General features: G+C 46.4%; 1 protein-coding gene across 1 annotated transcript; it reads right to left on the bottom strand.

Moving 5' to 3' along the window:
• Positions 1 to 2,378: 2,378 nt before the first annotated feature.
• Positions 2,379 to 15,439, bottom strand: LOC121834527 (clotting factor G beta subunit-like). The gene is made up of 7 exons (XM_042288228.1): positions 15,206 to 15,439; positions 14,896 to 14,920; positions 9,479 to 9,942; positions 8,620 to 8,714; positions 6,836 to 7,122; positions 5,319 to 5,464; positions 2,379 to 2,947 (listed from the first exon to the last, which is right to left on the bottom strand). Exons 1-7 carry the CDS (start codon positions 15,290 to 15,292, stop codon positions 2,612 to 2,614), a joined length of 1,440 nt encoding a protein of 479 aa, XP_042144162.1. The 5' UTR covers positions 15,293 to 15,439; the 3' UTR covers positions 2,379 to 2,611.
• Between the last annotated feature and the right edge of the window lie 1,197 nt (positions 15,440 to 16,636).

Genomic DNA, 16,636 nt, shown 5'->3' with positions numbered 1-16,636 from the left:
TCATATGGTGAAAAGCAGAACTACGCTTTGTTTTACACTTGCTTGGAGCAAAACGAATGCTACGGACGCGAGGCAATGCAGCGCTCGCGCACTGGAATCGACTGCTAGGAGTTGTTCGTGCTCTGTACCCTTGCCCGTGCTTTGTGCCGTTAGGGCTCATTCACACTGGAAGCGGATCCGCGTTCGCAAAGCGGTTGCGAACGCGGTTCTATAAGGACTCAGTACAATTGCACGCGCATTTGATGACATCAAATGCGCGTGCAATTGCACTGGATCTTTATACAACCGCGTTCGCAACCGCTTCGCGAACGCGGATCCGCTTCCAGTGTGAATGGGGGGTTAGGGTGGATGCTTTGTCTCCACCCGCATTGTAGACAGATGGAATCGCCATGTAGCTCATAGATAAGCATGGGTAAACAAGAGCACACTTGCCCTAAACTCAATCTGGGTCTCCAGGCGAATAGCTGTCTCTCGCCTTTCCATATTTTGAGACTTCCAGACTCCTTTTAGATATCCAGACTTAGTAAAGAAATTGATTTTTGTAAATGGTTTTATTTCAAGTAAGTTGTGAGTACGTGTCTTCTGAAGCGCAGCTCTTAGGCGCCCGTTTCCGGCTTGAGCACCGTCGCCGTCGGCTAACCGCGCGTTGCATTATGGAACGCTTCCCGTAATGACGTCACACGTGGCGTCACGTGCGACGTCATGAAAGCAATATTTTTCAGCTAAATGTGGCGAGAAATGTTTCCGCTAAATTTAGCAAAAAAATTCCCGCAAAATTTAGCGGGAAAATTTTACCCTCGTGACGTCACACGCGATCCTCCCCTCCTCCCCCTCAAGAGCTGCGCTCTAATTCGGCATTACAGAGAATTGCAAACGTCTTTCACTTTTTTATTATTTTTTCAGTCGTAACCAGCATAGGCGGAAAGTTTTCAACTTCCCGGGGGTTGGAGGAAGAAGGGGGGGGGGGGGGGGGGGAAGACGCCTCCCCCCCCCCTCCCCCTCTGTTTTTGGTCATGGAATATGGGGTGGAACATCCCAACTCGCGCCGCCGAAGCAAAATGGATGAAATGAAAAAGTTGGTATCTTCCATTCGAAATACTATGCTCGTTTATAGACCTTCCCAACGTTTACAAAATCACAGTTCAGCGTGCGATCTTCACAGTCCAACACGTACGTGTTCGTCTCTTCGGAAAGCGAGCAAAGCACGCGCCGTGCGCACGAACACTCAAAATGGCACCGGCCACACGCCTTTTTTTTTTTTTTTGAAAGGTCTATATCAGTGGTGCGGCTCCTACACTCATTTGAGTGTAGGGGCCGGATATCCAACACGTGAAATGACGAGGCCAGCGTAAGACGCGGGGGAGAGGGGGGGGGGGGGGGGGGGTTAGACCTCATGCTTTATGTTTTTTCTAAACTCGGTCTTGCCAGTGACATCTTAGACTTGATTTGCTTATAGGACTACTTTGGGCCTTGACCTGATGTGATAAGAATAAAAATGTCACCGCTCCGCCAGCGTGCTGGCATTTTTAATAGGACAAGTACACTGTCTGTTTCCCTTGCTCAATTTACCCAGGAATTGACTAAGCTCAACATGTTTGTTTTCCTCCCGATTTTTACTACAACAGTCAAACAAATACTTGTCTTTTAACGGTGATATGAAGGCGAGAATCCCAAAGCGAAACAAAGGGCAAATGAACACAAATAGCTATTAACTATGTGAATACGTTAAAAGAGCATGACTGCTTTTCGAGCGAAAATGAATCGGCGAGATGAGATCACGATGCATGGCGCACGCCATTTCTAGCGCTCGAGACATGGGAATGAGACTCGTAACCGGTTGCCTGCGGGCCGCGTCCCAGCGAGTCGCGGGCCGCGTGTTTGAGACCCCCGGTCTATATACTCTGTTGGAGGCTAAGAAAACCAGGGCAAGCTCCTGAAAGAAGAGGTATAGGGCACAAGCGAGGCTGGTGCCCTATACCTCTTCTAAGCAACATAATAAAACCGGAGACACGAAACAAGAAGGACGCACACAACATCTTCTCATGCGCCCCCCGCGAAACCCTCCACCCTTTCCACTTAGCAGAGCCAACGCGGGGAGAGGAGGCGAGGCAGGGAGGGACTCGCCCGCTATCTGGCGTTGGCTCTGGTAAATGGAAAGGGGGGAAAGATTTCGCGGGATTGACTAGTTATGCTGACAGAATTAGTGTGCGCTTTGGTGTTTTCCGAGATTTTCATGCGCGAAATACGGGCACGTTGCTACGCCCATTATTTGTCTGGCTGTGAGTGCAGTGTCTACGCATATGTGATCGAACGGTATAGGGAAACCAGTGACCATGTGCGTCTTACCGGACGATGACAAATCTGGAATGGAGATGAGGTTCTGTCTATATTTTGTTTAAGCGAATATACTTCACTCTTTATTTGGGGAACAGTGTAATGGCGTATTTGTGTTGTTCACCCTGAGCTCTCCAAGAAAGATTTTGTTTTTCGCGCGCATTCCGCTTAGCCGGTGCAAGTTCGCGTTTGTGCTCTGAAAGCCCACTCGATTTCTCCAGAAGTGTTCCCTTCTGATCTAACGTTTACAACAGAATTCACTGACTCAATTTTTTTTTTATTCCTGCTTCTGCAGATTCCATTTACGTCGCCTACTCTTTCTCAGTCTACTAGGACTCAACTTATTGTGAAGGGGCCTCCTTTTAGACCCCTTGGATTTGACTGGTTTTGCTTTGATTTTGGATGTTGTTGGCTGTTTCTTCTGGTCCCCCGTGGTTTGGAGGCAGACCAGCCCATCGGTGATCTCGCATATCCAGCTCAGGTACTTCTCGACCCAGGTGTACGTGCCGTAGTAACCCTTCTCGGCGCACTTGACGCCGAAGGAGACGACACCGATCACGAACCAGCGTTCAAAGACGCTCGAGTACCACATGAGGGGGCCGCCAGAGTCTCCCTGAAATGAAAACAGAGAAAGCAATGGCGCGGCGGTCATATTCATCGACTGAATTGTCATTGGTGAAGTGAACTTGTATATGTACCAACAATCCCCGGAGTCGGCAAACGCCTGCTACGGTGGCCAAACGTGGAAACCCTGCAGGGTCCACATAGCGTGACTCAGGCAGGTAGCCAGAATTTTGTTTCGGGGGGGGGGGGGGGGGGGGGGGGGGGGCGCCGCCGCCTATGACAAAATGCTTTATGAGGGGGAGGGGGGAGAGGAGGTCCCAGCAAAATGGATGATTTTGTGGGGGAACCCATGTCGCCCCCCTGGCTACGTGCCTGCCGTGACTAATAGTTTTAAACTCTCCAGAAACCAGCGGCTTGCTGAGGTTTATCTTTAGTAAACTGCCGCGTTCAACGTCTACAGAATTATGGAAGTAACGAGAATTTCCACACACTTGGAGTGAGCACTAAACATGAATGGCAGAAACTTAGTTGTCTAGTTATTTATAACCATGTAAAAGTCGACATACACGAATTAATCGAAAATATGCGGATGAATGAACCGTACTTAATCGAATGAGAATCTACGAAGCCGCAGAGAGACCAAATTTCTGCTCCGCCTAAGTGTTTGAATTCCGGCAGTTTCATAAAACATTGTTTCATATTCTATCATTCATCCGCATATTTTCGATTATTTCCTCTTTGGAGACCACGTACGACGACGAATAGTGTCCATGATATATCTCACTACCTATCACACATTACCGAAACCTTTAGACATTTCCACATCATCTTGCATCCCGCATTCATCCATTCGAAATGATTGCCTTGTAGGCCAGGCCTTTTATTTCAGGTGTCGCGCTATAGCCCGTTTCACTGTCCGTCCTCGGCGCTACAGTCCAATGTAGCCAGCCATACAGCAGACAATGTGCATCTACACGGCGCTCCTTGTCTCTGTGGATGTGCTATCACCGGTTTAACCAATCACGCACAAGGAAAATTCGGCGGAGACGCTTAAGACTCCTTACTTGAAAAAGGAAGACGTGGCGCGCTGCTTGTAGTGCGCTGCGCGTAGAAATGCAAAAGCATTCCTACAGGCAGCGCACCACAAGCAGCGCACCACGACGAAGCATCCGCGTTACTATGCTTTTCTTTGTGTTTTATTTCCGAGGCGTGTCCGCTTTGACCTTGACCGCCCCCGCCGGCTTCCTTGACGAAGCACCGGCGTTGCTGTGCTTTTTCTTGTGTTTTATCTCTGAGGCGCGTGCTTGATGCCGTATTTTTATGACCATCTTTTGGGCACAACGCCGCCGTTTTTCGCGTAATGGAACAAGTAAGGCTTTCGCCTTAAAAGCGTACGATCACGGCGAATTCGCCGTGCGTGACTAGCTTCGTTGGTGCCAGGAAACGAACAGTGGCGACGAGCGCAGTGACGTGGCACTTTTGGCGCTCCTTGATTGGCTCAATCGGACCGTAGTGTCGACTGCGATCGGACTTGACAGTGAAACGGAGTGTGGCCAAATGTCAGAGACACCGGGTTATCTACGTGGGCACTTCGTCGTATATCAACAGTAAATACTCAACTAAGTACGTATGCCTAACTCTCGCAATTTGTCATTAAAAATGAAAGCCGTTTACAACTCCCTGTAACGCCGAATTAGAGCGCAGCTCTTGAGGAGGAGGAGCCGAGGCCACAAAGGTCACGTGACCCCCCAGATAAATTTTTTCGCTAGATTTAGCGGGGAAAATTTTTCCGCTAAATTTAGCGGGGAAATTTTTCCGCCAGATTTAGCTGGGAAATTTTCCCGCTAGATTTAGCGGAGAAATTTTTCCGCCAGATTTAGCTGGGAAATTTTCCCGCTAGATTTAGCGCGGAAATTTTTTCGCTAGATTTAGCAGGGAAATTTTTTCCGCTAGATTTAGCGGAAAAATATTTCCGCTACATTTAGTGGGGAAATTTTTCCGCTAGATTTAGCGGGGAAATTTTTCCGCTAGATTTAGCGGGGAAATTTACCCATAATGCACCGCGCGGTTACGCCGACGCCGCTCAAGCCGGAAACGGGCGCCTAAGAGCTGCGCTCTAAAAGACACGCAACAAAGAGAAAAGTCACACATTAAGAGGTCTTAGCTGGTCAGACCTATGAAGTAAGTTCATCGTGACGTCGCCGTGGGGGAGGAGCCATGACTTTACAAACGCCCAACTTTAATGGGAGGCATCTTCACCGTAACGTTACGGTTCACCTCAAAGTTACTTTTATTCGTTGAGAAGGCGAAAACTTCTCGTCCCGGCTATGTACGTTGCTTTTGGTGACACTGCAACATCCAAGTTGTCAACCAATCCGCTTTTCCTCGTACGTTCCTCAAGGTACTTTTGTGTGTCCTACCTGACAGGCGTCCTTCTTTCCTGTGATGTCTCCAGCGCAGATCATCCCGTCCGTGATTTCGACGACGCCCTCGAACACCTTTGAACATACCTGGTTGGACACGATGGGCAGGGAAACCTCTCGAAGGTCCGAGCTACTTTCGCCATCTGGTGAAGACAAACGATACCGCTGGAGCAATTGCTTGGCGGGAAACTAGCCATTAAAATATTTAGAGGCGGCAACATCAGTTTGAAGGATGCACACCCGCATGATTGTTTTACACTCTTTCGCGCATGATTCATCTGCTGCTCCAGATTAGGATCCTCAGGAGCACTGGATGCTCCAACCCTTCATTTAATAAGTTGTTACTTTGAAAATCGTTTTCTGCAAAATGACAAATATATTATGAGCAGCTGTACACTGAGAATAAGTACGGAGAAGGTTTGACAGAGAGCGTTTAATTCAATTAATTTGTTCTTATAGTTGATACATACTTTTCCTATAACAAAACCAACCGAAGTCTCCGGTATACTATTGATCTTGATACATTGGTTCAATGCGTGGCAAAGACACAATATTTGAGATGAACGCCACCCATGGAAAAGCGTCAAACATCCTAGCAAAGAACCAACAGATTTCGGTGGTGTGAATGGAACACTGCCGAAGGTACGCACTCAGCAGAAAGGCCATCGCAATGGGGATGTTTAGTCAATGCGAGCTTTGTGTTCGCACAGCCACATCTTGGCCGCACTTGTAAGGTTAATGAAAGCATTCCGGAGTTCTTTACATTTGCAAGCCCGTGGCTTTAGACTGATTTCTTTTCACGGGTTTTGGCATAGGTGCGCTCTCTCTGTAAACTGCGGGTGGAGCTTAGAATGGATGAGTGAATGATATTTTTATTGACGGGGCGCTTGTGGAGACCGTGTACGGCCTCAGCGACTCGCTGCAGCTGGTCATCCTCGTCGGAACTGGCCAGCCAGTCAGCCCATGATGGGGGAGTGGGTTGGGAAAGGTGGGGAGCGTGAGAATGCAGGGACTCGCATTGCTCGCTTCAGCACGTACACACGTAGAGCCGTGACCAGATTTAACGTGCGGGGCGTTGATGTTCACATAGAAGAAAAGGCCTGTGCGTGACGTCATCGTTAGTGAATCCCCGACCCGCCCCAAGCTGCAACCATGCGAGTCTCGCCGAGACACAGCGTGTTTGCTGCTTGGGGCGGGTCGGGGATAGACGTCATGGACAGGCCTTTTCTTCTATCACCGGTGACAGGTTAAGATTTCAGGGGGAAGCTCCTCCCACCTCTTTCCACTTCAGCAAAGCGAACGGTGGAGAGGAGGCGACCTCCTTTCCAGCGTTCGCTCAGCTAAAGTGGAAAGAGGTGGGAGGAGTTTCCCCTGCGCTCTTATTTGTCACCGACAGTAGGTGGTATTGGTTTATGTCGCATAGCTTCGTACATGCATGCGCTCAGCACGAGACGAGGTTGTCCCAATAGTAGAGCGTCGTTAAATTAAAAAAATAACGACCAAAGCGAACTCACTGTACTTCGTCCTGCCCCAGCCTGCAACCACACCCGTTGTGTTCACCACAGTGCTGCGGTCCAGTTGAGACGCCTGCGGCGTGCAGATGGGTGGCACTGGCTGTCCGTCCGCGAGCAGAGGTGTCTCCAGTTGCAACATGGAGATGTCGTCGCCGTGCACGATGTCCACGAATTTCTTGTGCTGATGTATCGCCTTGACTACCGCCACGTGCTCATGCCGTTCCGCCAAGGTGCGCTCGTTTATGGTCTGCAGCCCGTAGGCGACTCTTAGATTCACCGCCATTCTTCTGTAAAGCGAACAGAAAAATAATTTCCTCTCAACGAACGCGAGTCTTTTTTTTTTGTTTGTGTTTTGTGTTTTTTTTTTAAACAAAGCGATTGTTCGACCATGGTCCTGAGATTTCCTGTTCTAGGATTTTTTTGAGACGATATTGAAAAGATTTTTCTAGGAACATATTGAAGCACTAGAGGCGCGGTGCAGACTTTAGGAGTTAACCCATTGGGTCGCTCGGAGAACCTAACGGATGGGCGTGGGTTCGGAGAAGTCACCGTGAATAAAGTTGCTGGATGCGTGCACATGAATCAGCGCCGTCTGTGAAGACAAACTTTACTAGGGCGGAAACCACCGAAGTTTTCAGGCTAGTACGTAGTTTATGTAAGGACCGTGGTGCCACTTTGTCATTAGGGGCTTTTAGCAAAGCGTTACCGTGTTCGGCGTACCGCACTACCGGAGCCTTTGAAGCATGCACCCAGGCGCGCACTTAAAAAAATGAGAGACGTTTTCAACTGCTTGTAATGCCGAATTAGAACGCAGCTCTTGAGGAGGAGGAGCGGAAAGTAAGGGGGGACGGTATGCCCCTCCTCCTCGTCCGTACCCTCCCCACCTCCCTCCTCATCTACTCCCGTGCTCCTCGCCTCCTCCTCCTCCCTCCTCCCCTCCCCTCCTCCTCCTCTTCCTCCACCCCCCTTCCGTGCGGCACATTATGAAAAACGTCCCATAATGCAACGCGCGCGTCACCGCGGTGCGTTATGGGACGTTTCCCATAATGCGCCGCGCGGTTCCGCCGGCGGCGACGGCGACGCCGCTCAAGCCGGAAACGGGCGCCTAAGAACTGCGCTCTAAAACACGTTTCAAAGGCTCCGATAGTGTGGACCATGGTAACGGTTTGCTAAAAATCCCTATTGATTGGCGTAAAATTCCGCAGTGCTCTCCTAGCTATTCGCGTGAACGTGTGGCTTCGTTTGGCGTCTTTTGCACGAGAGCACAAGCATATGCGACGCAAGGCAAAGACACGTGCTTTCACGACAGTGCAGTGTGGCAGCACGGTCAAAGCTACGGCAAACTTAACAACCTAGTAGAAAATAGTTGAAGCCGAGCACAGTAATCTGCCTGCATGCCGTTTGAAAAGAAAAAAATAACTAGGAATACGAGATGACATGCGTTTTGCAAGTGCAGGTTTGTTCTTCGTTCCTAGCATCACTTCGCGAGGTAGAGCTAAACCTATATAAGATGTACAGTTAGCGGGTGGGCATAATCATTTTGGACTTTACAGTGGTAGTGGAATAAAAAATTCTGAGTTAGAATATTGAGCATAGTAAATACATCTCTCCAGTGAAATGCTGCCAGCGCCAGCATGCCTTGCGCATTTCCTGATTATAAGATTTAAGAAAACGATGCCGCTTGTGAAGGCAAACATTGCTAGGGCGGAAACCACCGAGGTTTCCAGGCTAGTATACGTAGTTTATCTAAGGACCGTGGTGCCTCGTTGTCGTTAGGGACTTACCCTCGGGTGCAGTGAGCTGCAGTCAGGACGAACCACGGTGTTAGGAGAACGGCCCCACAGTATGGCTGGGAAGAGCCGTCCATAAAGATTCCCACCTGAAATCAGTGCAGTAGATTCTCCCATTCACAAATCTTGTTGGCAAATGTTAGGCTTCAATCTAGTTTCTGTCATCCTGGCGACGCAGGTTGAACTTGATATTGAAATATTAAAATCGACAGAGATTAAAAGCTCTTTTCTTTTTAACTTTTTCATTTGCTAATACCATAATGTACCAGCACGAAAATGCTTCTGTTAATACAATATCCAAACCGCAACAACTAGACATTTTTGATAGATAACTTGTTGCAGTAGAGTTAATGGAGAGGGAGACTGTTTCAAATCGGTTGTTCGAATTTGAGAATAAATAGAAGTAAAGTGAAGCACGAGGTGCCAATCTGATCAACTACCCCTCACCGCGTCTAGTCAAAGCCCAGTCTTTTTTCCATGATTTCAATTTTTTATTCCCTGACACAAAGTATGCAACAAGGACAAATGACCCAGATATCATTGTCCTTGGGAATGACTAGGAGGTTCTGTAGAGCTCGCTGTTGCCAGGGTTGCGCTCGTGTGATTTAAGCGGACGCTCTTACGACTGGTCCGGAGATTGCGTTTGATTGTGACCGATGACGTACAACCCCTTGTGACTGTTTACGACGAGATCATACGGTTATTATGACAACCGAAGTCCACGCAACGGGTCGTAGTGAGACGCGAGGAGTCGTAACTCAGCTGGTCATAATCAAACCCAAATTTCTGAGCCAGCCTCTATGTGTTGTAGTTCACCTACGTATGGTGCTTTGAGGGAACTGTGCCTACTTACAGTCCATGGGTAGTAGGTCACTGAGCTTATGGTGCCGCCAACTATCCGACGCTTTCTTGAATGGGCTTTACCACAATTTTCCCTTATAAACTGTGTGATGTTTATGTTCGCCAAGGCGTCTTTGGTGCCCGAAGGTATTGAGTCTTTTCCGATGTTCTGCGATGGGTCCTGGTCATTGAAGTCCGTTGGTGAGTCAGGTTTCGGATTTGTAGATTGGTTACCATTAGAATTGTCTTGGGAGGGCTCGTCTGGCACTTCTGCGACATTGTTTTTGATCCCTTCATTGTCACCACCGCTTACGATTACCGGCATGACAATATCGCTTTCAGTACTTTTTGCTGGTTCTGGTTCTTCGACATCATCGGACTCGACGGCAAGGTCGTTCGCTGGTATTTCCTGTTCTGCGCCTTCTGGCGTTTTTTCCAAGACACTGACTCCAGGCGCAGGGAAGGTAATGTGGTTACCTAGACATGGAAAGTATAAATGCATATTTTATCGGAAATGTCTCACTTTAAGGCGACCACAGCTTTTTTTTTATTTTGTACCGAGTTTGTTTACTTGCATTAGTATGTGTATATAACCCAAAGGAAATAACACACATCATCATATTTGTACACAAATTTAAAGGAACCGAGTCAGGGATACTGAACAAAATCTTTTGTTACTGGCGGTTTTAATATGAGTGCATCAGTACATTACAGGCGCGGATCCAAGGGGGGGGGGGGGGGCGGCCCCTCCCCCCCCCCCCCCAAACGGAGTTCTGGATCCGCCCCTGGTACCTTACAACTGTTAAAACACACCACGGCAATGATGTGTTTCAACACTATCCGACACTGGGATCACGCAATATGTGATTTAGCAAATAGACCTAGACAGCACCTGTCTAGGTCTATTTGCTAAATCACATATTGCGTGATTTGTTTGTGGTAATTCCCGGTTGGATATGGGAAATATTTCAAGCTTTTGTCTAGATGTCTTAGCCAGATTTAGCTTTCCAAGAACTTGTCGGACAGTAATATAATGTCAGGTATCTACTGTGCATAGTGTTCTGCCGAGAGATCGAATGGACAGGTCAGCGCAGTTGAGACAATAGATCCGGTGGCACACGTTCAAAGGTGGAGCTTTCAAGTAAGTATCCACTATTCATTTCGCGTGTGAATACAAAACAAACAAATATATATATATATATATATATATATATATATATATATATATATATATATATATATATATATATAACGGGCATGGTGGCGGGAGGCCGAAGGCGTGGGCAGACTTGTACACGTTACTGAAAAATAGTAACGAATTACATTTACAATTACTCGAGGCTAAATTGTAATTTATTACAATTACAATTACCCTCCCATAAAAGTAACTGACCGTTACCCCAAAAAGTAATCCTTTACTTTCGTGGCGTTACTTTTAACATTATTGTCCTCAAGTAAGAAACAAAGGGAAGAGGGTTATTCAAGTTCTTATTGTTGTAACGTGTTCCATTTAATGACCTTGAGTATTTTGAGCAACAGCTGACCCTCAAAAGTCTCGTCAGACATTTTGTGTTCTTTCTTACTCAATATGCCGACTGCTACGCTGAACACCATTTGAGCTGAGGCACTGGATGGGAGTGCCATATCGTTCCTCACGAATGCTTCATGTTCTGCTTTGAGCTTTTTCAGCGAAGCAAGGGAAGTACTATTTACCTCGAATGTAGAGCAAAGCTTCGTCGTTGCAGCCGTTGCCTGCTATTCGAGAGATTTAGTAGATCCTTCCGATACCTCCGATACCCGCGATAACGATATGATGCATACGCATAGACGGCGGCGAAGTATCGGATATTGTGATCGGAGTCATCGGAGCGATCTACTAAAATTCTCCATTGTCTAAATCGCGAAGCTGTGGAAGTCATCAATAGCAAAACATAGTTGTAATAGTAAGGTGATAATTAAATAATAAATAATGTTTGGCTCGATATTCTTCCTTTGGTTCTGAAGAGTTCGAGCCTCACTTGAGACGTTGGTGAATAAAAGAAAGTTTCCAGTATATAAATATAAGTAATAAAAAAAAAAAGAATGACACTCATAACAACAATTAATTAGAACGTCGGTTAAAACAAGGATATGTAAACGCACGTTTGCCGTGTGTACCTTTCTTGTTGCCGTTCAAAAACGCACGGAGCACGGAGCGACTGCAGTTTACTCCGGTGTTCTCCAGATAGACGTCCGCTGATGCCACCGGCAGCAAAGGGTAGAGTACTAAGTAAGCCGCGCTATGGCCCCACTCACGAATTTCACTGTCTCCTCAAGCCCAGAATATCAAGTCTATGTCAGCCACCATTATGTTTTATTTGTAAAAATATCTGCTTGAGATAAGATGGGCCCTGCTGGGGCAAAGCAGGAAGCAGAAGAAGGGAAGACTATTAGCATTTTCTAAGTGCTCGCAAAAAGCTGACTCACAAAAAGGGGGTAGACGGAGCGTTGTCTCGTGTTATGACATTATGAAAATGGTCGTAGAAGGACATTGTTAATTCTTTTCAGTGCATTTACGCCTCGCGCTTCTCGAAGAGGCGCACGATCACTTGGTGTCCTCCTCTCTTCGTCTTCGATCGCAAAGAAAAAACAGAGGGACTAAACAAAAGCGGAAATAACTTGCCCCTTCCGCCCTCCCCCACCCCCCCCCCCCCCCTTTTTTTTTGTAGAAATGTTTATTTGGATTTTTTTTACATTGTTGTCAGGGTGTAAAAAAAAAATTCAGAAGCTTAATGTTAAAAACAAAAAAGGCTTTGCGGAACTGAAGTGCCAAGCCTCCCTTTGCGCTGGTCCATTCGCGTGATAGTGTCACTGCGCTCGACTTTACAAAAATGAAAAAAAAAAAAAAAAAAAAAACTTTATTTAGAAAGGGATGGGGGGGGGGGGGGTTGGTTCTGACAAAAAATGTAACGGATTACAAGGAATCCGTTACGTCAAAAATGTAAGGGAATTACTTTAAAATTACCCTAGAAAATATGTAATTATTCCGTTACTAAATTACCGATAAATGTAAGGGATTACAAGTAATTTCGTTACTTGTAACGGATTACGTACAAGTCTGGGCGTGGGTATAAAACTGAGAAGAAAAAAAACCCTTAGTGAAAAACAGCAACAACGGACGATTTAATCTTCGACGTTTCGGCCGGAGTTTTAGAGCGCAGCTCTTAGGGGCCCGTTTCCGGCTTGAGCGGCGTCGCCGTCGCCGTCGCCGTCGGCGTAACCGCGCGGTGCATTATGGGAAATGTCCCATAATGCACCGCGCGAGCCCCCCACCGGGGTCACGTGACCTCGTGGGGGGCACGTGACCCCCCCCGAGGTCACGTGACCTTACGAAGTCACGTGACTTCCCTGAGGTCACGTGACCTCGAGGAGGGTCACGTGACCCCCGAAGTCACGCATCGTCATCGTCATCATCAGTGATGATGACGATGCGGATGCCGGTGACGTCATTAGTGATGATGACGATGTGGATGCCGGTGACGTCATCAGTGACGTCACTAATGACGTCATCAGTGATGATGACGATGTGGATGCCGGTGACGTCATCAGTGATGATGACGATGTGGATGCCGGTGACGTCACTGACGTCATCAGTGACGTCACTGATGACGTCACCGACATTCGCATCGTCATCGTCATCATCACTGGTGAAGTCATCAGTGACGTCACTAATGACGCCATCGGTATCCGCATCGTCATCGTCACTGATGACGTCATCAGTGACGTCAGTGATGACATCTTCGGCATTGGGGGGGTCACGTGACCTCCAAGGTGACGTGACCCCCCCCTGGTTAGTTCACTCCCCCCCCCAGTACCCTTCCCTCCTCCTCAAGAGCTGCGCTCTAATTCGGCGTTACATGGAGTTGTAAGCGGCTTTCATTTTTTTCCCTTTTTTTTGCATAATGTGGTAGTTTATAAGTGCCTATATATATATATATATATATATATATATATATATATATATAGTTGATCGGCGTTGGCGGGAACGGATCTCGTAAAATGTTTAGTAACAGGAACAAAAAGTGTACACAGTACACGATAACGGTCTACGGTATTACGCCTAGCCCACGAACCATTTTACGAGACGAACGTGTCAGATCGATAATTTCTGAGACAGGTATGTGTTTCGTATTCGTCAGTTAGTTTTCAGATGCCTTTCAGTGTCCTTTAGATTTAGAATCGTTGAAGGCGAAAATACCGTCTAGCTGTCTCTTGGTTCAAATTACCAATTACGAAAAATCCGGTATAACTTTTCGGTATCCGGATTATGGAACCGGAAATCTATCTGGATTCTATCTGGACTCTATCTGGAATTTAGGTTTTCAGAAATTATTCCTTTGTCTGCAATCTGGATTTCGGGTTTCCGGTAGCAAATTTCCGGTTCCATAATCCGGACAGTGAAAAGTTATACCGGATTCTTTTGGTAGGGGCCGGTTTTCTTTTTGCCTTAGTTTATATTTAGAATAATAGTAGTACGTGCGTCATCATATACAGAGTTTTCAAAGTGCCGGGCACTTTGCAGACATTGCACGTCTGCACGTTCGTAGAAGCTAGTTTAAAGTGCAATGAAAAAGGCCACCCACATCGACTGAAGGAAAGGCAAAAAGGTTAAAGTATGACTTGCTCCGCGCTCTGCCTCGCGCGTCATACATTGTTGTATCGACCATATCGAGCAATGAAAGAACTACACGCTGCACAAGTGGCCTTTTTCATCGATATTTTATACATTCGCCGTGACGGCAGGGCGTACGATATTTAAGATAAGATACTCAAGAAGTAATTCAAAATTTTAGTTTAAAACGAAAAAAAAATGCAAGCATTACTTTTGAACTGACAATAAAACCTGATTTTGGGCAGTTACTATGTACATAACTGTGCGATTTGAAGTGCCCGTACACAGTTTGTATTCAGTCGATAATTACTTCATTGCGCAAGAGATCGAGGAGTTCAGTCTCAGAAATCTGTCCGTTCCGCCCATACCAGGAAACGTCACTTTACAGTCAAGTAAATAATCTGATTATCCAGGGAACGCTCTAACTTATATCGACATACACTTTCTCATTCGTAAAAAAAAAAAAAAAAAAAAAAAAAAACTTTTTTTTTCTTTTTTTTTTTTGCATAATGTGGTAGTTTATAAGTGCCGAGATAGTTGAGCTACGAACCGTTTATAAATTCGCTTTTTACTTCGCTGACGAATGTGGCTTGTTTCGAGGTTGGTAGCTAATATGCCTTCGGAAATACTTACCGTGTTTGTGAACGTGATAAGATATGAGCAGTGCTGTTTGGTAATTTAAAGTAGATGTAAAGAAAACCCTTGGTTGCAATCGAGAGAACGTAGCTACACTATTTCCAGTTAATCCCCATCGATCAAAGGCGTTGAGTTGTGCTTACCTTCGAGGTTTGAGGTATGGGCAACCTGCAAGAAACGCAAATGCCCTTTAGGTTACGTGTCAACGATCCTTATATGTGCTTGCATTTATGACGGAAGTTCATAAATTAATAATTAAATTATTATTAATTAAAATGAAAACTTAATTTATCTAATGCACGATGAAAGGTAAATATCCTGCTTCGATACACAACTACACCAGGTGTTAATAACAATAGTAAACTTTTAGAAAACCTCCTGTTTTTGTCCATCAGTCTGAGTTCAGAGAGTAAACAAATACGTAGAACGAATATCGGTGTCGAGCGATCTTACCTTTTGACACGAGCATAATTGAACGCAGACGACCACCAATAGGAGACGCAGGATTAGCCTCCATGCCGAATCGAAACGAGCAGTCATCCTCCGGTAATCCGACCTGGCATCATCCGACCTTAGAATCCACCATGGCGGTGGCAACGTCTACAACATATACGGCAGCGCCCCAGCGCTTATACTTTATCGCCGAGTGCGCAAAAAGCCAAGGAGCACTGCTTTTGAAACTCTGACGTAGACGGAATGTGCTCTCGAGTTTCGTCGTGTAGGGAGGAGGAGTTTGAAGCCGCACATGGCAAAGGCGGGTTTCAATGAAGTGCCTCATCTTCGCCGCAGCTGCATGCCGCAGCATGCCTCGACCCGGAAGGCATGTATTCGCGGAGGCGATGCTGCGAGTTTGATGGACGGCGCATTGTCTTCTCGGCGCTAGAGGCGAGCGTCATTTCTAGAGACCAGAAAGCTGGAGAGATAGAAAGGCTACGACTTCTACTGTGTTTGTGCATCGGAAAATTTGTGCTGGCCTCAGTTAGGGAAAGAACTCTTTCGTTTTGTGTTCGGGGTGCTGGTGGACAAAGCTTCAGTTTAATCGCGTGTGACGTTTTACAATCTTTGGAGCTGTGTTTAGGATCAAGCTGTTAAACGCGTTATTTATTGTATAGCTCGAATGTAGACTTCGAGATCTAGTTTGCGTGATGAACACTGCATCGACAATTTTTTTTTTTTGTCGCATGCTTCCCAGAACGAGGCAAGCAAACACAGAAATTTACTCTTCCTCTTGGTTACAAGAATATGCATCTTCCATCAAACCTTTTTAGTTTTAGTTACATCTTCTAGATTCAAAGAGAAAAGCAACAAGATATCTCCAATGAGGTTTCAAAATATTGTTCTTCCTGAAGAGCTAGTCTACTTTGAGCTATTAAAACTCATGTAAACTTGGCGCTCTTATATGCTGACGCCATCTTGATAATTCGACTGGCAGGGTTCAAGACGCGGTTCGGGATATCTAAGAAACATAGCTGAACTCTGTCGAGCTCCTTCCTGCCCCACAGGCATTCCAAAGGACATTTAGCCAGATGTTATTGAGGCGGGCGACGAATCCGATTGCGATTTCAATTCCCTGTGCACGGTTTCCAATTGGCATACGGTGATTCGCCGAATGCGATTTGAAATTGCCACGTAGCAGGGGTTTCTGTCAGCCCCTTTTTTTCTTCTTCTTTTGTATATCATGGTAAGTAAACGAAGGCATTGGAATTCGCACAATTGTCTAGATGACGCCGGACCAAGTTAAAATGTTTGTGGCACCTGATCACGGTTGTCTTATTGTCAACAGTGATTAAGGTTGAACGGTGTAAACGTGTAAACGGAAGTCAGTCTGCGCTCGACGAAAACATTATCATTAGCGCCCTCCTGTGTACGCTTATTCGTGCCCGT

Source organism: Ixodes scapularis, unplaced genomic scaffold, assembly GCF_016920785.2.
Source record: "Ixodes scapularis isolate PalLabHiFi unplaced genomic scaffold, ASM1692078v2 ptg001274l_1___fragment_3__unscaffolded, whole genome shotgun sequence".
Lineage (NCBI taxonomy): Eukaryota > Metazoa > Arthropoda > Arachnida > Ixodida > Ixodidae > Ixodes > Ixodes scapularis.
The sequence above is the reverse complement of the archived record's forward strand: the minus strand, read 5'-3'. Positions and strand labels throughout refer to the sequence as shown.

Coding starts and splice junctions, on each gene's coding strand:
- LOC121834527 (XM_042288228.1), bottom strand. CDS start 15,292: ATGACTGCTCGTTTCGATTCGGCATGGAGGCTAATCCTGCGTCTCCTA. Junction 9,943..14,895: donor CCATACCTCAAACCTCGAAG/GTAAGCACAACT, acceptor TTCCATGTCTAG/GTAACCACATTACCTTCCCT. Junction 2,948..5,318: donor GAAAGAAGGACGCCTGTCAG/GTAGGACACACA, acceptor TTTTCATTTCAG/GGAGACTCTGGCGGCCCCCT.